The 27,989-nt window shown below is 44.2% G+C and overlaps 2 protein-coding genes across 2 annotated transcripts in view; both read right to left on the reverse strand.

Annotated features, from left to right (window-relative positions):
• The window catches only part of LOC127054466 (uncharacterized), a 10,485-nt gene extending 10,177 nt beyond the window's left edge, over positions 1-308 (reverse strand). Inside the window, exon 1 of the mRNA XM_050960682.1 lies at positions 218-308. Coding sequence (XP_050816639.1) covers positions 218-284 — 67 coding nt within the window. The 5' untranslated portion in view covers positions 285-308. The remainder of the gene's footprint in view (positions 1-217) is intronic.
• Positions 309-9,850: 9,542 nt separating this feature from the next.
• The window catches only part of MAT1A (methionine adenosyltransferase 1A), a 31,918-nt gene continuing 13,779 nt past the window's right edge, over positions 9,851-27,989 (reverse strand). Inside the window, exons 4-9 of the mRNA XM_050960667.1 lie at positions 25,966-26,078; positions 22,139-22,282; positions 21,140-21,358; positions 12,382-12,564; positions 11,710-11,843; positions 9,851-11,033 (exon numbers count right to left, since the gene is read on the reverse strand). Coding sequence (XP_050816624.1) covers positions 10,928-11,033; positions 11,710-11,843; positions 12,382-12,564; positions 21,140-21,358; positions 22,139-22,282; positions 25,966-26,078 — 899 coding nt within the window. The 3' untranslated portion in view covers positions 9,851-10,927. The remainder of the gene's footprint in view (positions 11,034-11,709; positions 11,844-12,381; positions 12,565-21,139; positions 21,359-22,138; positions 22,283-25,965; positions 26,079-27,989) is intronic.

Below are 27,989 nucleotides of genomic sequence, written 5' to 3' on the forward strand. Positions count from 1 at the left end.
CTTGTGTGCATTTTTGCAAGATCAGATGGTTATGATTCAAATTCTAGCTTGGATAGCTGAGAATATCAATTTTCAAATTCAAACCAACTGCAGGAAGTGCTCAAATGCCCATTTTAGACACCGCCTTGTCTATTTGGGTGCCTGAAGGTGGTCGCTGCCTATTTCGGGTTGAAAATTGTTTTCTGTAAGGTATTATTAAAGAATGGTCACAACTTACCTGTAATAAGCCACACTGTACTGATGAAAAACAGCATTCGCCAGAGCAGGTGGGAGTTGTACTTCATCTCTGCTACTGTGGAGCAGGTAGTAGTTATTCTTTCCTTGTGAAGTCAAAAACAGAGGCACAGGGGAAGCACAGACAGGGCTGTATTTGCACTGGGTCACTGGTTATTTACCTTGTGCTTTGTCCAAAGTTAACAGTGTTCCCATCATGGAGTATGCACATTGCCCAAGCTCCTGGGAACCCTCTGGAGACCCTGCCAGGAATTCACCTAGGAAAGATGTTTATTTACATGGTATTGGATAGGGGCGCCCACAATCCCTGCTGCTGCTGCCACAACTGGGAAGTCCTCTGACTAATTCACTAGTTTGCTGTAAATCTTTTGATCACTTATTATTTTCTAAACTTCAAATGCCTGGTTTGTCACCTTTAAAAAAAAATATCAAAAAATTGGCTCATTCACTACTAGTTTTCACCCACCTTAGCAAAATGGGCCAGACTCACAGCTGGTTTTAGGATACGGCACTTAGCTAAGGGCAAGAGGTAGTTGAATCATTCAGAGAGTTAACCCTTTGGGGACTGATTTTCCACTGCTTTCTGCCCTGGGTAGCAAGCTACAACAGTGCAAAGTGAATGGAGTACAACTCTAAATGCTACCACTGTGTAAGCAAGTGGATAATCCTGATTTGTCAGCATTTTGCATCTGCTTTGTACCTATGTAAATGGCTACACAATTTCAAATACAGTGGAGAATCAGACCCTTTCTCTGGGAATCATTCACATAATCCTGATTTCTGCTATTTACTAGTAAGTTTTTGCCAAGTTCAGACAGTTTATAGACTAAAGTTTGTTAACAAATTGCTTGCTTTGACTATTTGTTATTCATTATTCATGTTGTCTGAGCAGTCAGCTAAAGCACGTAAGATTGATTCTGCTCCCTCATTGGAGGACTTTATAAAAAGGTGAATAATTGATGGTGAATAGCATGTAATAAATTGCAAACAGCAAATACCCCTTCTTTCCATGTGAAAAGAGATATCCATGCCAAAAAAACCCCAACCACACACTCTCCAAATCCAGCCATTCCCAAAACTTTCATGCAAAGAAAAATCTGTTCATATTAATGAATGCAAGTAGAAAATTAAAAGGAACATCAGCATGCTGGACCCAGAGAGCCACTAGGAATTTGAAGGCCTGATGGAGAACATTGTTTTTCAGGACTCCGCCTGCTCTATTTAAATCATTCTGGTAATATGCAGAAAGCCCTCACTACCATCACGCATGCGGCTGTCTTTTCTGTGGATAAAGAAAGGATGGCTTCAGCCTACAGGATTGCCAAGCCAGCCCTTCACTAGCACTAAATTCACCCTGATAAATCTGCTAGCACAGCTTCATCTAGATTTCTCTCGTCAGTTGCTCACTTGACCTCCTGAGGCCCAGAGCTTCAAAGGTATTTAGGTGCCTAACTCCCATTTATTTCAATGGGAATTAGGCACCTAAATACCTTTGCAGAGCTGTGCCTGAATGTCTAACTTTCACATCTCATGGGAAACAAATACAGAAGCAATTTGTGAAAATGTTGATCATGGTTTTGATGATTTTGACATGACTTCTGCATATGGGTTTCCAGCCCAACATAACAAACAAATGAGCTATTGTTTGCACTTTTATGGCAGCTTTGCAATTGTCTCTCAGGACTGTCTGTTTAGCGTGGGAGACTCTGAATGTGAGTAGGCCCACAGCCAAGAGGAACGGTAAGTGTCTTAGCAAAGCATATGCCTCGGGCCAGATATTTTCAGGAATTAGGCACTGACAGACAAGGCGCCAGATCCTTAGTCTCGCTTCAGCTGCTTTGTACTGGTCTGACAAAGGAAGCCAGCCACAATGCTAGTTGATCCAGTTGGCTGAGGCTTCCCCTAGAGTGAGGGGACTCCCTGGATTCTCCATGACAATACTTCCCCACCGCCATGCTGTAGGGGTCTTCTCACCAGGGTGTTCTATCTGTGGAGTGTCTATGTCTTGGCAATCCCTAGCTTCTGGGACTCGCCCTTGGGGCCATAGACAGCTGGTGTAAGCTAAAGGAGCCCTGAGGCTGCTCTGATTTAAGCTAGAGACTAGCCTAGGGATGGGAGGGTAAAGTTTGTGAATAATGACCTTTGTCCCTCTCCCTTCCAACTTGAAGCGCCACCAGGACCAGGCCCTACAGAGTGAGCTTTTCATAAATGCCTAGGGGCCAGATTTTAAAAAGTATTGAGGTGTCTAAAGATGTGGATGGGTGCCTAGAGGGATTTTCCAAAGTTAGGCACCTCACTGATTTAGGTTCTTAGAAAAAAAACCCATGAGTTGTCTATCTGCACCTTTAGGTATTTAAATACCTTTGTAAATTTGATCCTGGGGTGAAATTTTCTAAAGTTCTTAAGCAAATGAGAAGCCCAATTCTTACTGACTTTCAGTAGAAGCTGGGTGCCTAATATTCTTAGGTGCTTTTGAAAATCCCACATTAACTGACTTAAGGTAATATTTTTAAAAGTTATTTAGGTTCCTAGTGGGATTTTGAAAAGTGCCTACCAGACAATGCCCATGGAACCCAGGAGTCAAGGCACTTTTGAAAATCCCAATGAGTGCACATCTACATCTTGAGGCTGTTCATTAATTGATACATTAGGGTGGATAAGTGGGTCTTGAAAAATCACCCACAAATGTGTTATGGAATTTATGGAAAACCCTTTAAATGTCCCAATACCTTTACAATTCTGACCCTTAAGACCTTGTAGCGGGGCAGTTACTCCACTCCAGTAGAAAAAGGCTAGGCTGATTGGAGAAGCAGCCACATTTGGGGCCATGCCCCAAGCAGGTCCAGGGCTCTAGCTTTTTTGCCTTTCCAAACAAAAAAATAATAATAAAAAAAAAAGGGCGGCCAGATTGCCAAAGGGAAAAAAAAAAGGCAGCCGCAGGGAGCATGTGGAGGGTGGTCAAGGTGGCTCACAGGGGGGTGAAGGGCAGTGCTGCAGCCCGCTAGCAGCCGGGCGAGAGGGGCTCCCCCCCCGGCCTTCAGTTGCTTCTCCTGGCTGGGTAGGCGGAGCTCTCAGGGGCTGCAGGATGTGCTGGCTCAGCCGCTCCTTTAAAGGCAGCTCTGCTGGGCCAGGTTCATAGTGGCACAGGAGGCGGAGGCCAGTGCAGGCAGAGGGGAGTGGCACGTCCCGGGGAGCTTGGCAGCACAGTGAGCGGCGGGGATCACTAGTTCCTGCCCCCTAGGCCAGGGTCCATGCACCACCTGGGCTGGGACTGGCAGGGCACGGGGAGCCAGCTGGGGGCTCCGGACATGCGGAACTGGCTGCCAAAGCACAAAAAATAAAGAATCACGGCAGGGCGGCCAGAATGTGCTTCCCCAAGATTGACTGGAATGCCACCCCTTACAATGTGCTGCCCCAGGCACTTGCTTTCTCGTCTGGTGCCTGAAGCTGGCCCTGATCAGGCCACACCTGGCCTTGCTAGAAGGGCTCAGGGAGGAGCTGGGTCAGGTCTCTAGTTGTGAAGAGAGAAGGACCTAGCTATCTGGGAAAAGGGTACCTGGAGCACAGCAGTGATGGGGAAGGGCAACAGGAGCTGGGGAGCTCCAGCCTGGCAATTCCCCAGGCTGAGGCCTTGATAAAGGCCTACACGGGTACTGGGGCTGGGAGGTGCAGCACAGGGTTAGGCAGAGGCAGCTGGTCCAACCTCCTTGCCAATGATGAGTGGCCATGACAGACTGCAGTTTGCCCCAGTGAGTGGGGGCTGGATGATGACTGGCAGTAGCCACCTAGGCAAGGTGGGTGTAGAGGGCTGGGGTTTTCCCTGGGGGGGAACCCAGAGTGTGGGGGTGCTGCTGGGGCAAAACCCTGAGGTAAAGGGCACCGGGGTCTGAGGCAGGTGAGTCACTGGCCACCAGGAGGTGCTCTGAGTGCTGGATGAGCTAATTCCCAACTGACCAGCAGGAGGTGTTGTGCTTGTGAGTCTTCACTTTGCTACAGACCTATTTTCAAAAATGACTTAAGCATTTAGAAGTAGAGGTAAATGAATAACTGATTTTTCGATACACCACCATTTCCAAAACAGTAAAAATTTATTGTGAGTCAAACTGAAAATGAATTTTTTTGAAATTTTTGGTGACTCAAGAAGTACAACAAAAATTCTTTTAGGGTCAAACTTTTATTGTGACAAAATTGAAATGTTTTGTTTCCTTTTTGATCATTTACAAATATTAGGAACTTTTTAAAATAACATTAAAGAAAATGTTAAACCAAAAAGGACTTCTGAACCAAGAAACTGAAACATCTAATTCTGAAAATGTCAAAATGAAACATTTCAAATTTCTCAGATTTTTTTTAACTGAAACACTTTGGCAAAATAATACAAATTTGCAAAATGGTTTTAGTGTCACCAGATCTGCATTTTTCACTGATTTTTTTTTGGCCTGGGGTGGGAGGGGGGAAGTGTCCTAATGAGAAGTCTAAGTTTCATTGATAAATCAATGGGAGTTGGGTGCCTAAGTCACAGGTCCTTATGAAAATGTTACCCCATGTGTGTAGCAGTTGTTTTTTCCTACAATTAATATTAACAGGAAATAGGGTCCAGTTTATGACATGGGTTTTATTGATTCAAAACTAGTGTACATTGAAACATGACAAAATAGAAATTAAACACAGAGGCCCTTTACTGTCTATTTATTTATCATACAAAGAACTAACAGGAAATGAATAAGGAAAGATGGCAGCAGCACATACAGATCTCAACAAGTAAGACCTCTTGGCAGAGAAAGCTGAAAAATACTTTAATCACAAACATGCTTGGAGATGGATTTTCACTTAAATGTCGTAAGTGTAAAAATGTCACACAGACAGGCTGCTCTCTGACCAGCTACCCAATGGGGCTTTGCAGCATTCCTGCTATCCTCATTGCTGCTGTGCAGTTGCCAGTCATAAAGGCTTTATCTCAATCTCATAGTTACTGATTTTGCTGGGTATATAGGCTCCACAGGCCAGATTCTCAGCCGGTGTAGATCAATGTAGTTTCACATTAGACTGATCCAGAATCTTTCTGGACAACTATGACATAGGCAGTAAATAGCTAATTGACATCACTAGTGCTTTGGTGATTTACACAAACTGAGGATCTGATCCTACATATTTTTATACTTTAAGAACTTCTCCTTCTATATTTGGAAATAACAAATTAGTTGCTTGGTGGTGATGCTTCTCCTTGAAAGCAGAGGTGGTATTTTATGCCAACAAAGACTATATATTTCTAGTCATGTGAAATGGGGCTCTCAGATGAGAAGAACCTCAGCTGGTCTGTTTTATTCCATCACATAACATTCATTAGTATATGCAGAGTTTTAATTCTTCCCAGCAAATGAAGCCTGGAGAACAACTGAGGGTAACCACTTGGTCACTGCAGTGGCCAAGAGTATGCTGGATTGAAAAAAATTACTGGGCTAGATTCACAGAGGTGCTGAGCACCCACAATTCCCATGGACTTCAGCCAGACATACAGGTAATCAACCCTTCTCAGGATCTGGCCCATTAACAGCTGCACTGAGGAGCAACCCTTAAAAAGAGACAATGTCCAAAGTGGTTAGAAGGACACATTGGCAAAGAGATTATCTGTTGCAGTAAGAAGGAATGGCATTTTGCTTCATACCCACCCACATTATTTCTGGGCAATAGCTACAGGGGAGGGTGGGTAAAACACCTCCCTACTGAAAATGATTGAGGGAAGCCAGTTTTGAGCCATTGTGTTAACACTCTTTGGCTGCCCCATAGGAGTTGTAGCCATTACAGCACTTAGCTTTCAGATCTCAAACTGGTGGATGTGCGGAAACTAGAAGGTTAGTTGGTAGGATCATCTTAGTTGGTGGTGATGCAGTGACCCAGCAAGGTTGGGGCATTAGTCAGGTTAATGGGAGTTGGGTTGCTTGGTGATGGGATGTATGTTGGAGATAACATCGGTGTGGCGCTCAGGTTAGGATGTTTGTTTGGGATGTAGCAGGAGAGTTTGGCAACTGAAGAGTGAGAGGCTATTGCAGCTGGGATGGGAGAGGGGGGAGATCAAGTCTCTTCCACAAGTGAAGTAGCAGTTTCAGACATTGGAAAGAGTGGGGGGAGTTGGGTCAAAGTGCTTGTGGGAATTGTGGGCAGGCTTAGCAGATGGAAGTTAGGTGTCTGGGCATATGGAAACGTTTGGCAACGGAGAAAGCAGGCTCTGGCTGGGACCTCGTGACAGGGATACATTATGGACAGTAATGCTTATCTGCAGTACTGGTTACAAGTAAACTCATTTGCAATGTTAATACTAGTATTTCTGCAGCACCTTTTACCCCACAGATCTCAAACCATTTCCCAGTAACAAATTCCCCCCGTCACCTAATAACACTCCTGTGAGGTAGGGACATATTATCCCATTGCATAGACTGACACAACTCTGATTTACTAAGGATCACACAGGCAGGGCCAGGAATAGAACCCAGGATTCCTGATGCACACTTTCCCCACTCTAACTACTAAACCAGGCAAGAGGAAAGTTTACAAGATGGGACAAAGGAAGGGTAGATGAAAGAATCACGCTTCTCATGGTTAGTTGTTATTCCCATTCCATATTTAAATAACAGTAAAAAGAAGCATGGGCATACAAAGTAGCCACTATTATAAAGTTTAAGTTCCCCAGACAGACAGGAAAGCCAAAACTAAATCACAGTCTCCAACTGTGCTGGACACAATTTTCTCCTGTCTTACTAGCAGTTTAAATTCGTTCTCTCACTATTTGTGGTGGGACCCCCTGCTGACAAGTGACCTTAGCAACAGGTCAGTTTCCCACAGACTGGACTTCAGTGTGTTCTTGAATCAAACATCTATCACTACTGCTTTTAAGATATGCAAAAGAACAAAAGGAAATTACTAAATGCAATTTAAAATATAAAGACCCATTTTCTAACATGCTTATAAATTTTTTTCATGCAAACCCTGCTAGGTAAAATATATAATTGGCTCAGTGTTTTTATGTACCCAACATAAAATCCTTAGCAATTTTTATTTCTACATGCAATGGGCTTCCTTTGCCGAGAACTGTTGCTACCATTTCCTATGAAGCAGCTTGAGGTGATCATGATAAGATCATGACATTTTTATATGAGGATCAGCAATTTTTTTTAGTGTATATTGAGTTTTCTAGGATTGAGTGCAGTGTTCTTTGTTGTTGGTGGCTTACTCCCTCTCCCAATAGTGATATAAATTGTTAAGGCCCTAAGCCAATGCTCAATGAAGGCAGTGGAAAGATCATCACTGCAGGCTAGGCTGCCTGTGGACTCCTGGTGGAGCTCCTGACTGAAGAATAGTTGTAGAACTGCAATCTATTTTTGCATACTAATCCTGAGGCAAATAGAACAAGTCACTTGCTTGTTATTAATAACCTCTATCTATTAGTAACTGTCTATCCTTGGATGCAATGTAGGCAGATAAAGGTTCATTAGGTAGTCTTTGAAAAACTATAGCACTTTCTTTTTTTTGTAATAACTTAGCAGCAAAGCATGTCTTTTATTTACCAACAAGAGTTATTTTGCAATAATTGGCCTTGTGGGCTCCTGTGTTCCTTAGCATGGAAATCAATGATAGTAGGACCAGACCTTGTAATGCAGTGGATCACCTTGTATTGCACTGCTAGGGTAATCTAGCCTTACAGTGGCAAAATCATCCAGGGAAGATCAACCAAGGGTAAAGATGGTCCCCCTACAGCAGAACCTATGTAGGGGCTCTTATGCCACTCACCCTCGGTGCTGCCAGCATAGCAGGGAAGAGAGGTAGTGGCTGGAGGAAAAGGAACACAGCCAGGGTGCTCCCGTGCTACTGTAACACCAACTGACCCTGGTCGTCAGCAAGCAGGACCCAACCTTGGGTCTCTGGAGCTTAGTGCATGAGCCAAAAGCCAACTGGCTGTTAAGCAGACTCATTAATCCCTCTCTCTCTAAGTAGTCCCAGTGCCTCTAGATGGGACAGAACACCACACCCAGAAGATGTGTGGGTTACACTACCACAACCCATAGCCTGTTTTTGGACCCTCAGGGCCATTTGCAGATAGCATAAGTTAAAGCAGCCCATGGGCTGTTCCAACCCAGCACAGGGAATAGCCTTTACAGAGTTGCAACATAACTAGCCCTAGCCCCTAAAACTCAGTCTGAGTCCTTTTTATCCTGGGCCTTAGATGTAGCCATAGGGCTGCTGAAGCTCAAATTATGCCATCAGATTCACTTGTATGAGCTCATGGTCTTCAAATGATGCCCTCAGGTACACCTGTGTAGCCCTATTAGTCCTGAAAGGGTTTTTACAGGTGGCAGTGAGAGTGTAATATGAAGGCAATGGAGCGCACAGGTATATTCTAAGGTGTCATTTGGCCTCTATTACTAGTGATTATGATGCATGAGGTTGAAAGAAATGAGCTTGCCTCTCTGAGCCTAGGCAGAATTTTGTGAGCTAGCAGTTACCAATAATTTAATTTACAAACTGTGCAAATCTGATCTGGAAATTAGTGAGTCAGAATGACTAAAGAACCCCACTATGCCTTTTTTTGGCCAAATGACTTTTACGTGCAGCTGCACTTTGATATTTTCCTACCAAAGAGAAAGCATTTGTGAGGCTAAAGGACACAGATTAATGTTCTAATTCCTTTTTTCTGAAGATATGGGTTCCAAGCCACACACAGAAAAACAAATAATTTTAGGGTGTTTTTTTTTTCCCATTCTAGCCGGTTACATTGCACGGTCTAGCACAGATGCTGAAGAGGAGAGGCTTGTTCCTTGAATAGGAAGGAGGCACACTGAATTTGAGATGCACTGAAAGGGGAGAAGTTTGCACAATACCTGGCTAAATCATGCCTACTGTTAGCCAGTGCTATTAGTTCTTTATTTTAATGATCACCAAACTTAAACACACAGCAATGAGTCAGATTATTCCAACTGCTCCCATTTTCAGAACAAGTCAGGAGACAGTGTGCAAAGAAACTGCATTCTCCTGGAGCAAAATTTCTCCAAAGCAGAAATCCCATACAAGGGCCACCTTAACCTTTATGTGAACTTCGAGTGGCATTTTTGGTCAACCCCTGCAGCAGCATTAATTTCACTCTTAGTGCCTATTACATCAACATGAAATGGTGACAGAAGACCAGAGCCCAGTTTCACTGAAGTCAATAAGAAAACCCACCTATGACTCCAATATAACCAAGACTGGCCTGAAGTCCTTTGCAGAAATGGACTAATCCCATTTCCTTTCACTCACACTTTAAGACAACACAGTATGTGTGTACACAAACGACACGCTCTCCCTCAGCCAGCTATTGCCTGGATCACAGAAATCCCCCCCCATCTACAATTTGTAATTAGAGCTGCTAAAGTAAAAAGCAGTTGGTTACTTTTAACTTTGCGAAGTAACATATACACAACTCAAGCTATTCTGGAACATTGCCTGGAGCCAAGTGTTTTCTCTGGATGTTAGACTTGTAAACCTAGGATGGGTAATAATGCCATCTAGAGGATTACTCAATCATTGTCTTTCAGTTAAAGATGCTGTCAAATTTGGTAGATCCAAATTTTAACATATAAGGACCTTTTATTTCCAATGTGTTCCGGTTATTTTTGAGTTCATATTTTGTCCCTAAATAGGGTTCAATGTAAAAAATCAAAGCTTTGAGCCTACCACTAGTGAGCAATGCTCCAAAGCAAACCAGTGTGTGCATAAAAATAACCGACGGCACATTTCAGTGAAGAAACAGATTTCAGTGTCATTCTCCCAAAGGGCTGTTGTTATAAACACCAGTGGGAGAAAAATAACTCTACAAATTTTGGATAATACCTTGACATCATGCCTTTAAAAACCTATTAAAATAGGGTACTAACAGCACTCTGCTCTACAGTGTTTAAAAGCACTGTCGCTACTAGGCAGTGTTCATATTAACACAATCCAAGAGAAGTCAATGGAGCTCTCATGTGCATATGTCGGGATGAGCCACTGACTCCAAAATTTGATGTGCTAATATGTAAACACACAGAAAAGCAGCACTTATAAGTACATAGTAGCTAAAAGAAAGTTTGAGTCACCAAATCACAGCTGACTGGAACATTGTGGTAAGCAGAGATAACTAGTGAAGGAAGTCTAAGCACCTAACAACATCCTTTAAAAAGGAGCAGCTATGTTGCAGTTACATGATAACGAACCCCCTCCAAGCAAAATTCAATATGAAATACCAGCTCCTACGTGAAAACTGTCCCCCACAAATTTCCTAGTGTTCAGTCAGGGTGAGGAGACCTATTGCTCCTTAGCTAGAATGATGATGGATACCTTTTCTTTTGAATGCAAGATCACACTGTAACAGAGTTAAGGCCCAAACGTTGGTTTGTATGTCCTAGTCAGATTTTGCCTTTGTTAGTGGAACCAACATAGCAGCAGTAAAATCAACTGTATTTTGTCTTCTTGTGATGATAAAAAAAACAGACTCTGCTTTTGGTGTTTTTGACAATGAAATAGGATAGGACTGAGAGTAAGAATTAATTCTCATGAGAATATCCTGTCCTTTTAAAATCTGAAATTCCTTGAGCTGGATAAAGAGTAGTCAGTGCTGATTTTTGCCAACATCTTATTGTCTAGTGGAATCTTCTTCACTTCTGCTTTAGGGATGGACCCATTATTATTGAAACACAAGTTTCTTAGGCACCTCCCATGAAAATTCATGTCTTCCAAAGTGACCATAACAGGCAGTCTTCTGATAAATTGGCTTCTTTAAATCCAAATCCCTTAGTGTTCAAGAAAAAGAAAAGAAAAGAAAATAGCTTAGTCTAAAGTGTAACACTATAAATCACTGTTTAAAGTTAGTTCCTCCTTTCAGTCCACTTACTGGACTGAATTTTGGAAGTGCAAACTTGTTCTATGGAATAATGACCATGAAAGTGTCTATAAGGATTAGTCTGAAGCCTTTTGGGGCCAGACTCAAAACCCATTGAAGTTCATGACATTTTGACCCAATTTTCAATCAAATATTTATGAAGAACAGTCTAAATTGCTCAGACGGCTCTAGTAAAAATGAAGCAACATCACTGTGAGCCAAAACTATTTCAACGTCACATACTACAGACCACACACGTAGCTGTACTAACCCCTACACAGAGCCAAATTCTGAGAGGGGACGAGTAGCTGCTGAGAACACAAAACTCCAGCTGAAACCACTGGGAGTTATATCTGGCTTCTTATAAGATCTGGAATATTGTTAGGTCCAGAAATAGTTACAGTTTGCGTACACAGCTGAAACATCTTTTTTGTACTATAGAGACCAATACTATATTAGGACAAGAGGTTGGACAGGCTTATTTAATAGACCTTTTTCTTCTGTAACCTCTATACTTCTTTGAGAAGAGTTCCAGGAGGTGTTCACCCTGACTGTTCCATATGTGTGTGCTCCTGCAACATGCTTACCTGACAATGACTCCAGGTCGAAGATCAAAGTTCTTGTGCACAATGTCCAGTAGCTCTTTCTCTGTTTTCTGGGAAGTTCCATAAGTGAACAGTGAAATGGAGAGAGGTTGAGCCACTCCAATGGCATAAGAAACCTTCGGCAGACAAAAAGCATTAGTTAGAAAACAAGGATGGAGCCTCATATGGCCAGCAGGGCATGTGACAGGACAATGTAGTAACAGAACACCCTCCTCCAGTACAGCAAGAAGAACCCCTAAGGGGGATAGTTAATACCAGACGACTGATGTATCCAGAATATTCAGAATAACCTCCAGTAAAATGTAAAAACTATCCAAAAAGTCCAGGCCTGAGGAAGCTACTATGCTGAAAGCCCCAGTGACTATGATCTTGAACTAGGTAGAACAAGATCTTTCTTCTTATCTTCCTTTTAAACTCAGTCCAGCTCCAAGCTAAGCTTCCAAATTTCCATAAATTTCTGATTTCTCCCCACCTGTGCTATCACAGACATAATCAAGCCAAGTATAGCTTGAGACGTGCTGGCCATCTCACCAGCTCTCTCCCTCACAAACCCGTTTTTCCCAAGGCAGATTTTTCAGGGAAAAGGTAAAAATGAAGTGTTTTTAAAATAAATTTTAAAAAGCAAAAATCAATAAGATTCAAAATGGAACATACTTGAACCAGAACACGATGACACAGCCCAGCTTTCACCAAAGACTTGGCCACCCAGCGGGCTGCATATGCTGCCGACCGGTCCACCTTTGTATAATCTTTGCCTGAAAAGGCACCACCTCCATGGGCTCCCCATCCTCCATAAGTGTCCACAATGATCTTTCGACCAGTAACGCCAGCATCACCCTGTGATATTCAAACAAGTGTCACCTCTCATGTGTTTATTAGCTAATAGCATTTGTGAAAAAAGAATTCCACTATCATTTTATTATACTGGCTCTAAGGAACATTTAAAATGTCTGATGAATACAGTAATTTCCTCACAGACAAAAAGACTTCCAAAAAGCAAGATAGTGACTTGTGCATTCTTGAGGTCCAACTGTAGCAATGAACTTATCTCACTGAATTACCACAACAGCGGCTATGTAAGTTCTTTTAGGGCCAGATTCCAAGCACACTAGAATTCATGGAAAACTCCCACTGATTTCACTGAGCTTTGGATCAAGACATTAATGAGGAGCATTTAGCGGTCAGGCAAAGAGGTTGCAAGATGGCTATTTCTGCCAGCACTATTTCCTAATGCCTCTTTCAAAGGCAAATATTATAAGCTTTCTTAGCTGCCACCAGATTCCAAATATCTGCTTTAAAAAATGTCTTTTATACTGGAACCACACTGAAAAAAGATGCATTTACTTGAAGATAAAAGTTCCATTGACGTCAAGAGGAGTTTTTCCATTGACTTAATGGGAGCAGAATCAGGCTCTATTGCTTTGGATAAGATCTAAAGCTGGGTGAATAATTCACAGTAAATACTGCACTTGATTTCCTCACACATGTTCACAATTTAAAATGAACCAACTCACTTTCAGGTGGTTTTATTTTTACTCTAGGGATATGTTGGTATTGTTATTAATAATAATTTGTGTCATGGCAGCACCCACGGGTCTTAGTCAGGACTGAGTTCACATTATCCTGGGTGCTGTACAGATATACAGGAAAACATAGTTCTTGCCCCAAGGTGTTCACAGTCTAATTTAAGCCGCAAAGAATCCTGTGGCACCTTATAGACTGACAGACCTTTTGGAGCATGAGCTTTCGTGGGTGAATACCCACTTCCTCAGATACATCTGAGGAAGTGGGTATTCACCCACGAAAGCTCATGCTCCAAAAGGTCTGTCAGTCTATAAGGTGCCACAGGATTCTTTGCTGCTTTTACAGATCCAGACTAACACGGCTACCCCTCTGATACTAGTCTAATTTAAGATGAGATGCAACAAATGGGAGTGTAAGAGATAAATGGGGAAGGAGGAAGAGGCTAACAGTGACAGGAATATGAGGCTATCTAAACTAGTTATGCACATGACTTGAGGTTCTTAGTCATGATTATTATGTATATTAATGAGCAAATAAAACAAACATCCCCACTGTCCATCTACACAGCTACCTTGATCACCACTGCTAACAACGAATAGTTGATATTCTTATTCAAGATATGTTGGTTATTTACAACTCATCATTAAGGCCCATGGGATTCTTACTGCTCCCAGATTTGGTGAGTGCTTAAGTATTTCCCAAGTGAGTATTAGCATGGGCAAATTTAAAAATGTAGTTTGTATTTTTGTGTGTGAACTTTGACATTCTCTTTATTGAGAATTCAGGCCAGTAAAACTCAATCACTGGACTATTTGCAGATAGGAAATATAAATGGAGAGCCGAAGCTTTACTTAGAAAGATTGAGCAAATATTTACAGAAAATCTGTGGCAGTGTTTGCCCAGTTCTACAAAGAAATTTCTGAATGATGGAAAATGGAACTATAGCTATCTGAGCTTGAATATAAACTCTCTCGCCCGGGAATCTTCTGTTTGATCCTGTAGTGCATTCAGAATTTTGGGTTAGAGTGGGAATGATTGGGATGTCATGAACTTAGCATTATTATGACTTAACTGAAAGATCAAATAAGAGAGTATGAGATGTGCAAATGAGAGACAGTGTATTCAAGCACAGATCTCTTTTAAGGCGATAAAAAGAGGTCACATCTATTTGTAAATGTTACACAGTGTAGCGTAATGCTTTAAAAGGGCGTTGTAATGTAATCAAGGAGCCACTAGGTGCTGCTGCTGTTGGGAAAATGGTGTTTAGAAGTTTCATTAAAACTTGGCATTCATCACAGCTCTTAAATTGCCAAGGCCAACATGCAAGTCATCATTAGCCTTGAACATGTGAGGCAGAGAGCCCAAATGAGGTAAGCAACATAGACATTGTAGAGTCAGCGTTAACAGTTTGTTTCCCTATAAGCCTGCCATCCATAGCTATCCATTTCTAGTTTTGTTGCCACTTCCTTTTTTGTGCGGTTCTGTCTATGAAAGGGTAGAGAACAGAGTAAGACATAGAAGTAGTAGCATTATAGCTGCATTGGTCCCAGGAGATGAAGAAGAAGAGCTCAGTGTAGCTCAAAAGCTTGTCTCTGGCACCAACAGAAGATGGTCCAATAAAATATATTACCTCACCCACCTTGTCTCTCTAACCGGAGAAAGCAGTCATTTAAGTTGGTTGCCACAATGAGCTGTAGATTAATATTTATAGGGCCAATACTTGTCTCATAGACTCATAGGTCAGAAGGGACCAATCTGATCATCTAGTCTGACCTCCTGCACAAGGCAGGCCACAGAACCCCACCCATCCAATTTTATAACAACACCTATCCCAGGACCGAGTTATTGAAATCCTCAAAAATGGTTTGAAGACCTCAAGCTGCAGAGAAACCACCAGCAAGCGACCCGTGCCCCACGCTGCAGGGGAAGGCGAAAAACCTCCAGGGCACCTGCCAATCCGCCCTGGAGGAAAATTCCTTCCCGACCCCAAATATGGCGATCAGCTAAACCCTGAGCATGTGGGCAAGAGTCACCAGCTAGCACCCAAGAAGGAATTCTCTGCAGCAACTCAGTACCCATCGCATCCAACATCTCCCCGCAGACCATTGAGCAGACCTGTCTGGTGGTAATTCAAGATCAATTGCCCAAATTAACGATCCTATCATAACATCCCCTCCATATACTTATCAAGCTTTGTCTTAAAGCCAGGAAAGTCTTTTGCCCCTACTACTTCCCTTGGAAGGCTATTACAGAACTTCACTCCCCTAATGGTCAGAAACCTTCGTCTAATTTCAAGTCTAAACTTCCTAATATCCAGTTTATACCCATTCGTCCTCGTGTCTACATTAGTACTAAACTTAAATAATTCCTCTCCCTCCCTAATGTTAACCCCCTTGATATATTTATATAGAGCGAGCATATCCCCCCTCAGCCTTCTTTTGGCCAGGCTAAACAAGCCAAGCTCTTTGAGTCTCCTTTCATAAGGCAGTTTTTCCATTCCTCGGATCATCCTTGTAGCCCGTCTCTGAACCTGTTCCAGTTTGAGTTCATCCTTCTTGAACATGGGACAATAGAACTGCACACAGTATTCCAGATGGGGTCTCACCAACGCCTTATATAACGGTACTAACACCTCCTTATCCTTGCAGGAAATACCCCGCCTAATGCATCCCAAAATCGCATTTGTTTTTTTAACAGCCGTATCACATTGGCGACTCATAGTCATCCTGCTATCAACCAGTACCCCAAGGTCCTTCTCCTCCTCCGTCGCTTCCAACTGATGCGCCCCCAACGTATATCCAAAATTCTTATTATTAATTCCTAAATGCATGACCTTGCACTTTTCACTATTGTATTTCATCCTATTTCTATTACTCCAGTTTACAAGGTGGTTCAGATCTTCCTGAATAGTATCCCTGTCCTTCTCCGTGTTAGCAATATCCCCCAGCTTCGTGTCCTCCGCAAACTTTATTAGCACATTCCCGCTCTTTGTGCCAAGGTCAGTAATAAAAAGGTTAAATAAGATCGGTCCCAAAACCGATCCTTGAGGGACTCCACTGGTGACCTCCTTCCAGCCTGACAGTTCACCTTTCAATACGACCCTCTGGAGTCTCCCCTTTAACCAGTTCCTTATCCACCTTACAACTTTCATATTCACTCCCATCTTTTCCAATTTAACTAACAGCTCCCTGTGCGGAACCGTGTCGAACGCCTTACTGAAATCTAGGTAAATTATATCTACCGCATTTCCTTTATCTAAGTAATCCGTCACCTTCTCAAAGAAGGAGATCAGATTGGTTTGGCACGATCTACCTTTAGTAAATCCGTGTTGCAATTCATCACAATTACCATTGACCTCTATGTCCTTAACTACTTTCTCCCTTAAAATTTTTTCCAAGACCTTACATACTACAGACGTCAAGCTAACAGGCCTATAATTACACGGATCACTCTTATTCCCTTTCTTAAAAATAGGAACTACATTAGCAATCCTCCAGTCATACGGCACAACCCCCGAGTTTATCGATTGCTTAAAAATTCTCGCTAACGGGCTCGCAATTTCACACGCCAGTTCCTTTAATATCCTCAGATGGAGATTGTCCGGGCCCTCCGACTTCGTCCCATCGAGCTGTTCAAGTACGGCCTCTACCTCAGTTGCGGTAATATCCACTTCCATATCCACATTCCCGTTTATCATCCCTCCATCATCGCAAGGTTCCTCACTAGTCTTATTAAAAACTGAGGCAAAGTACTTGTTTAGATGTTGGGCCATGCCTAGGTTATCCTTAACCTCCATTCCATCCTCAGTGTATAGCGGCCCCACTTCTTCTTTCTTTGTTTTCTTCTTATTTATGTGGCTGTAGAATCTTTTACTATTGGTTTTGATTCCCTTTGCAAGTTCCAGTTCAATGTGGCTTTTAGCCTTCCTCACTTTGTCCCTACATGTTCTGACCTCAGCAAGGTAGCTTTCCTTACTGATCCTGTCTTCCTTCCACTCCCTGTAAGCTTTCTGCTTTTGTCTAATCCCCTCTCTGAGTTGCTTGCTCATCCAGTTTGGCCTACAACTCCTGCCCATGGTTTTTTCCCCCTTTCTCGGGATGCAGGCTTCCGACAGTCTCCGCAGCTGTGACTTAAAGTAATTCCAGGCCTCCTCCACATTTAAATCCACTAATTCCTCCGTCCACTCCACTTCCCTAACTAATTTCCTTAACTCTTTAAAATTAGCCCTCGAGAAGTCAAAAACCCTAATCCCAGATCTACATTTGTTTATCCTTCCATCTAGTTTGAACTGAATCAGCTCATGATCACTCGAACCAAGGTTGTCCCCTACCACCATTTCTTCTATGAGGTCCTCACTGCTCACCAACACCAAATCTAAAATGGCATCCCCTCTTGTAGGTGCTTCAACTACTTGATGAAGAAATCCATCCGCTATCACATCCAGAAAAATCTGACCCCTATTATTCTTGCAAGTACTCGTTCTCCAGTCTATATCCGGGAAGTTGAAGTCCCCCATAATCACACATTTCCCCTTTGTGTTTACTTCATTAAAGACATTAAAGAGGTCTCTATCCATATCCCAATCCGATCCCGGCGGTCTGTAGCACACCCCAAGCACTATCTCAGGGGAAGCTCTAGTTGTTTTTTTACCCAGTGTGATTTTTGCCCAGACAGACTCTGTCTTATCCATTCCATCGCTTCTTATTTCGCTACATTTAATTTCATCATTGATGTACAAGGCTACTCCACCACCTTTGCCTTTCTTCCTGTGTTTTCTAAACAGCACATAGCCTTCAATACCAGTGCTCCAGTCATGAGTACTATTCCACCAGGTTTCGGTAATCCCTATAATATCCGGCTTCACTTCCTGCACTAGTAACTCCAGTTCCTCCATCTTGTTACCTAGGCTCCTCGCATTAGTGTACAGACCTTTTAATTTTCGGCGTTTGGTGTCAGTGACATTCTTTCCCCCGTCGTGCACAAACTTTCTACCACCAGCATCACCTGTTACTCTGGTTTCTACTCCACTATTCCTCCTTGGATCAAATCTTGGGGCCGCAAGGGTATCCCCGCTCACTTTGTTTACTTCCCTCTCCAGGTCATATTCTGGCGTGGAGATCTCCCGAACATCTCCCAACCATCTCCCCCAACTTCCTAGTTTAAAGCCCTCTTGATGAGGTCGGCGAGCCTCCATCCTAGAATTCTATTTCCCTCCTTGCTGAGATGAAGTCCATCCTGAGCGAACAGTTGTCTATCCGTAAATGTTTCCCAGTGACTGTACATCCCAAAGCCCTCCTTATAACACCACTCCCTGAGCCATCTGTTGATCGCCATAATCTTGTCACTCCTTCGTCTCCCCGCTCTAGGAACCGGCAGAATCCCACTGAAGATCACCTGAGCCTCGATGTCTTTAAGCCTCTTCCCCAGTCTGGCATAGTCCTCCTTGATACAGTCCAGCAAGTAACTAGCCGTGTCATTCGTTCCCACATGAAGGATAATCAACGGATTCTTTCCCGCTCCCGCTAAGATCGTATTCCGCCTCAAGTCCACATCCTGTATCTTAGCCCCTGGCAGACAGCATACTCTTCTGTTCTCCCGATCAGGTCTAGTTACAGGCCTGTCTACTCTTCTCAGTAAAGATTCTCCAATCACGTAGACTTGCCTTTTCCTGGTGACAGTGCGATTCTCCGGTCTATCCCCCACAGCAGCTGGCCGCGATTCCTCTCGATTTGTATCCTTACAATCCTCCTAGGGCTCGTACTTGATGTCGCCTCCACTGACTGCTCCCCTCCTTCTGCAGGACTAGCTGCTTGCCTCTTCTTCCTCGCCCTTTCTCCTTGAGCAGCCTGCTGTGTTCCATCTTCATTTCCCAACTCAGCAAACCTGTTCCTGAGTTCTATTTGTCCATCGCTGGCCCGTCTTTTCCTCTGCCTGGTTCTCCTAGTGACATGCTTCCACCGTCCACTGTCCTCACCCAGCAGTCCCTCCTCAGAGTACTTAGGTCCTGCTTTTATCCGCTCGTCCCTGTACCTCATCATGTCTGTGTTCCATCATCTGCTCAAATCCCCTTCTAAACTCAGCCAGAGTTTCCACTTGCATCTCCAGTCCCCTTACCTTTTCCTCCAGCAGCTCTATCAGGCGGCACTTCATGCAGATGAAACTCCTTTCAGGTGCTCCCTCTAGGACCATGTACATGCCGCAGCTACCGCATCCAGTCATCCTCAGTGTGTCTGCACCTGCTGCCTCCGCCTCCATCGTAGCGCTGCAACTCTGTGCCTGGCAATCCACAACTCACACCGCACCGCAGGCCACCGACAAGCGCAGGGCTGCTGGCAGACCCCTGCCTCTTCCCTAGTCTGCCTTCCTGGTTCCTCTGCCTTGGTCTCCCCTGCAACCTCCCCCTGGGAACTCCCACTGAAACTCCCCTGTTAGCCGCTCTGTTTGCCGCTGCCTGAGTGCCTGGCTCCTTATATAGGACCCCTAATCAGGTAAGCCCCGCCCCCAACTCAGGGCTCAGCCTCGCTCCCATCAATACTGATGGTGCCTGTTAGACTGTTAATACTGCACAGCTTGTTTTATTAGTCATACTATTAACTGATCACTTCTAGTCCACATTTCTAGTATAGATTATAGTACAATGATGAACTAACTTTAGCAACATGCCTTATACCATAATATCTAAGCACCAGTACATTGGAGTAACAGACCCCTAGAAATACCTGAGAACTTTATTAAAACCTAATGAATTTCAACAATGAAAGAGAAGTAGGTCTGTTTAGGATAGACAGAAAATTGCCCCTACAGTCAGGAGTGTCTCTGGTAAAAGGATATGGTGCTGGCCTAGTTATGCAAGGAAGCATTGTAGGGAGAAGCAGAACAAACAATGGCCTAGGACAGGGGTAGGCAACCTATGGCACAGGTGCTGAAGGCAGCACGCAAGCTGATTTTCAGTGGCACTCACACTGCCTGGGTCCTGGCCACCAGTCGGGGGGGGGGTGGGGGTGGGAGGGGGTGGGCTCTGCACTTTAATTTAATTTTAAATGAAGCTTCTTAAACATTTTAAAACCTTATTTACTTTATATACAACAATAGTTTAGTTATATATTAGAGACTTGTAGAAAGAGACCTGCTAAAAACATTAAAATGTATTACTGGCACGTGAGACCTTAAATTAGAGTGAATAAATGAAGACTTGGCACACCACTTCTGAAAGGTTGCTGATCCCTGGCCTAGGAGGATGTTTTTCCACAAAATCTGGACTAAAGGCCTAGTCCTGCAGCAGTGAAGTAGATGGGAATTTTGCCATTGACTTCGATGAATGCCACATCAAGCTCAAAATCCTGGCTCCTAAGCCTTAACGAGGCAAAGCTCTCCCTCCCGTTCTCCTCTTGGACAAACCTGGCTACGATCTGATTTTCAGAGGTGCTAAGCACCTGCAGCTCTCATTTATTTCAACTACAGTTGTGTGTGCCAAGCACCTCTGAAAAGCAACAGCTGCTAAATGTTTGGCTGTCCCATTTACTTCACTGAGTGTTTTACCTGAGAAAGGACTGAGGGCCTGATCTTGTGAGATGCTAAACTCAATGCTAAACTCCACCTGGACACTGGATATGCAAAGCAGGACTTGGCCCAACTTGCTTATATGTATATGACATAACCATGCCTTCAGAGGTTTCTTTGGTATCCAGTGCATTAAGGCCTTGGTCTGGCTTCCATGTAAACTAGTGGTGAAACTCCCATTGGCTCCAATGGTGCAGGACTGGTGTCTTAACATATGTTTAGTCTGTGCCCTTCTGTTAAAAATACAGGCTGAGGATACAAGTTAATCTGTAGAATATGATGGGAAAAAGCAAATTGGCAGAAGGATCAAAAGAATAACACAACACACCTGTGGCCCTCCAATGACAAAACGCCCACTGGGCTGAAGGTGATAAATTGTTTTCTCATCCAAGTATTTGGCAGGAACAACAGGTTTAATCACACAGTCTCTCAGGGTTTTGCGCATGTACTCCAGTGAGATGGTTTCATCATGCTGCACAGATATCACAATGGTGTGAACACGGACGGGGATGACGGCTCCATTTTTCTGGGTATACTGAACAGTGACCTGAATGTGAACGAGGGGGTCAAAGAAACATCTGTATGATACTTTACCATATTGTATAGATACACCACACCAGGCAGTACAACAGCAGATGCACAGGAAGATGCCTGTGGCAACAAAGTATGAGGAGACAACTGTTTAATGAGTATGAGGAATGAAGTGTATGGTTTTCATGTTTGCTAAATCCATTGGTGAGCAAAGATAATCCAAATTCAGAAGGCTCATGTACAAAGCAAAATAAATATTTTACCTCTGTGCACCACGCACTCTCCAGTGACACCCTTAGCAATACATACTAAGACTGGGATTTTCAAAGGAGCTAGATCAATTAGACTCAAATTCTTCAGTGAAAACCACAGCCTTCATTGCCCTTTAGATTTCCTGACACCCAGCTCCTGGTACTCAAGGGTTAAATATTTCTTCAGTGCTATGCAGTGTCATGTGTCAGACATCCAGGTGCATGCTAACAGTTTTTGCGATACTAAGGAGATTGTATGCTGAGCAGAGGAACTGCTTTATATGCAATCAGTAGGAAGCTGAAGTCAGCCTGTGTGTTATAATGTGGAAATCCTGGATTATCCACTTAAAACGACATTCTGAACTGAACACATAGCAGTAATTAAATAGTGGAAAAAGAAATCCAGGATTTTCTGGGTAAAACAGTGGCTTTACTGAACCAGACAGATCGTTATTAATAGCCTGCAAGTGATACGGACTTGAAAGGATTCTTTCCATGGCTCCTGTATTGAGCAGAGGGACACGCTGAGTGAAGGCAATATTTACCTGTGTCTTAGAGTCAGGTCTAAGCCAAGGGAGATCACCACTGTGCCTCAGCTCTGCTAACTTGCTGTTCAATTTGTGAGCAAGGATTATAGTGAGAGGCATACATTCTTCTGTCTCATCTGTTGCATAGCCAAACATCAACCCCTGTAATGGGAGAGGAGGGATAGATTTTAAATCACTGGGGCAAGCAGGGCTTTCAATCATGTTAAATTATTATAATGAACATTACATAAGTGCCTAGAGACCATGAAATCTCACCTGAGGCAAACAGGGTCCTACAATTACTTTTTATTGTTATTATTGGTGTTACATTAGCATTAGATGGTCTACATTAGTCATCTCCAAAGTGGGGTACATGCACCCCAGGGGGTGCGCAAGAGGATCCTTGGGGGTGCGCAGCAGGAAGAGCACTTTTTTTCCCCCTGCTTTGTCAGTTTGGGCAGCAGTCCGAGTGGCTTTTTTTTTTTTAATTTGGAAAAAAATGGTAGAACCAGCGTGGCAGGGGGCATGTGCTCAAAATTATTTTACTGATAGGGGCAGGGCTGGTGCTTTCATTTAGGTGGCCTAGGCAATCGCCTAGAGCGCCAGGATTATTGGTGGGCGGCGTTTTGCTGGAGAGGGCGGCAGGTGGCTCTGGTGGACCTACTGCAGTCATGCCTGCGGAGGGTCTGCTGGTCCACAGCTCTGGTAGAGCTACCGCAGTCGTGCCTGCGGATGGTTGGCTGCTCACGCAGCTCTCGTGGACCTCCCGCAGGCACGACTGCGGCAGCTTCACCAGAGCTGCGGAGCAGCCGACCGTCCGCAGCCACGACTGTGGCAGCTCCACCGGAGCGGCGGGACGGCGAAATTGCCATGCGCCTGGGGCGCTACAACCCCTAGCGCCGGTCCTGGATAGGGGTGTGTGATCAAAAAAGTTTGGAGACCACTGGTCTACACTGCCAAGTTTTTTTGCCAAAAGGCAACTTTTGGTGATGAAACAGCAGAGGTGTACACACTGTAAAGCCACTTTGTGACAAAACTCCTCAGTTGCAGTGCTGTAATAAAACCACTTTGATGAGAGTGATAAGGCTTTTTGCACTAATGTTTTATCGCCAAAGTGCCAGTGTAAACACCTGGCTTGCTTTTATCGATGTAATTGGCCTCCAGAGATGCCCCACAATGCCTCCAGTGACTGCTCTGCTTATGCATGCATGTGCCGCTCCTCTTTCAAAGCTCCGTTCTGATAGCCTGCATGTTGTGCTGCTCTGGGAAACAGAGCAAATTTTTAATGTGGCTGGAATGCTCCTGCTGTCTCCCACACTAAGAACACAGAGGCTGACAGAGGTGGATGTAAGAGAGAGAGACTTTGTGCGGTGCAAAGCCAGGGAGGGAGGTGGGGGCTGATGTCAGAGTTTGCCCCTCTCCCAGGACAGATTGCTTTCAGCTGGCTGAATTTAGGAGACAGCATGCTGACACACTCATTCTGCCCCCCCCCACCCCCCAAACACACACTGTCTCTTCCTCTCACCCCATACGCATGTGCCCTGTCTCTCACTCTCTCTCCTACACTTCAGCTGGAAAGTGGCTGGCAATCTAGTAGGATGCCCATGGAATGATGGGATTGAGAAATCTGCATCATGTGATGCTGTACCTGCCCCATGAGGCATTGCAAACCCTTCCCAAACCATCGTGCAGCCAGTTGCACAGTGGGATTCCTACCCACAGTGCACTGCTTTCTGTCATTGCAAGAGCTGCTAGTGTGGATGCACTTCAGCAACACAAGGAGCAGTGTGGACAGGCAATAGTGGTTTAATTAAAGTGTTTTAATAAAAGTGGTATAACTTTTAGCAAAAAAAAACCACAACCTTGGCAGTGTAGACATAGCCTTAGAGGCTTCAATTGAGATTGGGCCTCCACTGTGCTAGGCACTCCCTAAACACATAATCAGAGACAGTCCCTGCCCCAATAGTTTCCAGTTTTCATTAAAACATTTTCACTGTTTGGCTGAAAAGTCTGACAGAACCTGAAACTTTTCTGTGGCAATTTGTGTTTTATTAAACAACAGCTTGGATGGAAAATTTTCAACCCACCCTATTGGCAAGAACTATACTCAGATAATAAGAGTGATTTATCTAAATACAAAAGTGTCCAGGCATATTTTGGACCCAAGCCTTGCTTCTCTTAGGCAGAACTTCACAATGAGTAAGGTGGCCTGGACAGGGTTAGAAATAGGGCTTGGGCTGATGCTTGTCCGTGTTTTCCCAGGATCACCCCTTTTTTTGCAGTAGCTGTCCTCAGAAATCCATAACTGTGCTCAGTATACACTGCAAGCTGCCTGATTCATGGGCTCAGGACCATTCCAGATGTCCCAGTGTTTTGTATCTCAGAGGTTTCAACCCTATCTGAGACTTTCATTAATGAATGTTGTCACAGTGTGCATGAACAGGCCAATGCTGGGAGTTAGCAAGGATATTTCCTTGGTGTTACTGGAATGGCAGCTCATAAAAGGATTTATTTAAATACTGCAGAGACGAAGCATGGCCAAGTGCTCAGGACTTGGAAGACCTGAGTTCAGTTCCCTGCTGTGACCTGGTACTAGTCATTTTGTCTCAGTGCCTCAGATCCACACCTGTTATATAGGGACAATAGCACTGTCGTACCTCACAAGGGTGCTGCAAGGATAAATACCTTACAAATTTGTAAGGTGTTCTGCTCCTGCAGTAATGAGAGCCATGTAAGTACCTAAGACAGATGCATTTCTATTTGTGCCATCTGCTGATAGAAATGCATGTTAAATTACTCCTCAGGAGGATTTGGGGGTAATATTATTTTGATTCCAAGGCTCTATGATGGTTCTATTACAACTCTCAACAACATTACCAAAAACTAGATACTACTGCTAATGAGAATCACTATAACTGTTAAACACGCATTCATATTGGCGTCAGTTGAAGCTGCAGAATTTTTATGCTCTTGGGGAGAAACTGTAATCATCTCCATTTGCTATTCAGCACACAGAAATATGACTTGGACAGTCTTAAATATGTGGAACGCCAATTATACTAAAACTGATCCGTGCTTCTGGGAAATAAGTGAGAGTTACAAATGTTCAGGCAGAATTGCCTTCATTTTACAAACACTGCCATCCTGCTTATACTTGAAACGCTGACAAAGAACACCTCTTTACAACTTCAATGCTCCAAAGTTATGTAAACATGGCACGATCTTATATGATTTTGTTTATTATTTACTTAATCTTACTAGACAAGTCCTGCTGCCAAAGGAAATATTTGATTAATCTAACCCTGCTAAGACAGAACTAGAAGCATACTTGAAAAAGCTAACTTTGCTAAGCGTTAGAGCCCAGATCCTTAGCTTCAACAGTCCTTGACTTCAACGAAGCCATGACAATTTAGATTAGCAGAGTATCTGCTGCATGGTCTACTGCGTGGGCAAAAACTGTCCTTAGTGTAACTCCACTGAAGTCGAAGAAGTTACACCAGTGATTAATTTTGCCCTGTGTGTCCCATGGGAGCTCCATCAATGTGTTCACACAAATATGTATTTTATTCTGTGTTAGCACAGGATGAGATTGGGCAAATTCTCATGAACTGTTTTGATTTAGAAAATATGACAATGGGATGGGTAAACCCTCACTTTCTAACCCTTACCTTTTCTGAAGAAATGTTTTCATTTTAAGGCGAGACAGTGATCCTCTCTCTCCTAGCACTGGGAGTAAATGGAGCTGGGGGCGTACTAGTGGACTGCCCTAATGAGCTGATAGGATGATTGTAGAGTGTGTTTTTATTTTACTATTGTTTTTGTAAACAGGGATGACTTTTAATTACCTGGTCACCAGCACCAACATCCTCTTCATTCCTGTACAGATGAACACCTTGGGCAATATCAGGTGACTGTTGTTCCAGTGCCACCAGAACATTGCAAGTCTTGTAGTCAAAGCCTGTTTAGAAGACGACACAGGAATAAATTAACTTCCTTTCACAGCAAAGCACAGCTACATGGAACCGTATGCCAGAAATTCCAATCCTGCACAACAGCGCCTTCAAAACTCAGAATCTGCCTGCTATTTGCTTTGACATTTTTGTCAATGCAACAATTCTAATGTGTTCTTCTCTGTTCAGCCTCACAGCAAGGTCTCATCTCTCTTAGCTGCTCGGCCATAGGCATTTAGTCTAGAGCAATGCTCAGGAAAGTCCCAAACATGAAAAATAGGAAAATGACAAAAGAGAAAATGTATGACCATAGCTGCTATGGTCCTTGCAGAATATTATGGCAGAATTTCTCCTTTTCTTCCCCAGTTGTGTAGAAGATAATCAGTTTTTCCCTATGCTCACCTCTCCCAAAATTCCAGCTACTGACAACTGCTTACCAAATCTAGGATCAAACACCTTTACATCAAGAGGACACTTGTCTGGATGCGTATATTTAAAGAACACTTCACACTCTTTCCTTTAAGTAGGCTGTGATGGGAAAGAATTCCCTAAGGGAAAAAAAGTTGTATGCAAGTCTGCCCCTTTGAGCTTTTCTCCTACAGTTTCTGTAGGGCAGGGGTTTTGAGTGGATTCACTACAGGCAGGGCCGGCTTTAGGCCAATTCGCCTGATTCCTGGGAATCGGGCCCTGCGCCTAAGAGGGCCCCGCGCTTTAGGCACCTTTTAAATTTTTTTTTTTTTTTAACTTACCCTGGCTGCGGTCTGCTCCGGGGTCATCCATGGCCCAGCTCCCCTGACCAAAGCGCCGGCCGGAGTGCGACAAGCCCCACGGCCCCACTCTCTCAGCTGGAGCGCAACAAGCCCCACAGGTCCGGCTGGAGCTCCGGGCCCTTTAAATAGCCCCCAGAGCCCCCTGCTACCCCAGGGCTCTGGGGGCTATTTAAAGGGCCACGGCTCCAGCTGCCTCTGCTACCCCAGTCCTTTAAATAGCCGCTGGAGCCCTGCCACCCCCATGCATTCCCCAGGACTCCCACGGCTATTTAAAGGGCCCGGGGCTCCCCTGCTTCTACTCTGCCCCGGACCTTTTAAATAGCCCCCATAGCTCTGGGATAGTGGGGAGCTTGGGGGCTATTTAAAGGGCCGGGGCTCCAGCTGCCTCTGCTGCACCCCCTGTCCTACCCACACCAGCCCCACCCCCCGCTGCGTGCAGCCAGCTCTGCACCCCCTGCCCACAGCCAGCCCCTACCAAACCCCCTGCCCTGTCTCCAGCCAACCCCTGCCACACACCACTGCCCACACTAGGCAATGCACTGCCCGCCCTGCCCTGTCTCCACCCAACCCCTGCTGCACCCCGCTGCCTGAAGCCAGCCAGTCCCATACTCCTGTCTCCAGCCCTACCAACCCCGTGCTGCACCCCCGTGGCCCTGACTGAAGCCAGCCAGCCCCACACCCCTTGCCCTGCCTGCAGCCAGACCCTACCTCCAGTCAGCCCCTGCCCTGCCTCGAACCAGCCCCATGTCCACAGCTGCCCTGCAGTTCCCAGGCCAGTAACCTGCACACTTCCTTCAATGAGGGAGGCAGGAAGCAGCAGGGACCCACACATGTGCACCCCCCCAGAGAGTGGCGTGGACCTACACATGTGAAACGGCAGTCATTAATAACCAATCAACAGCATATATGATGCAATGTACATAATATACAGTTTTATTATTTATATAGTTATGGAAAGTAAATAATATATGGAAGGCTTTTTTTTTTTTTTTTAAAACACACACACACACACACACACACACACACTCTTTTCTTTTTAAGTCATCCCTGCCAGGGCCCCGCTGAAAGTGTTCAAATTGGGCCCCGCACTTCCTAAAGCCGGCCCTGACTACAGGGCCCACACTGCTTTGGTGGTAAGGGGGTAAAAGG

Source organism: Gopherus flavomarginatus, chromosome 6 (assembly GCF_025201925.1).
Source record: "Gopherus flavomarginatus isolate rGopFla2 chromosome 6, rGopFla2.mat.asm, whole genome shotgun sequence".
NCBI lineage: Eukaryota > Metazoa > Chordata > Testudines > Testudinidae > Gopherus > Gopherus flavomarginatus.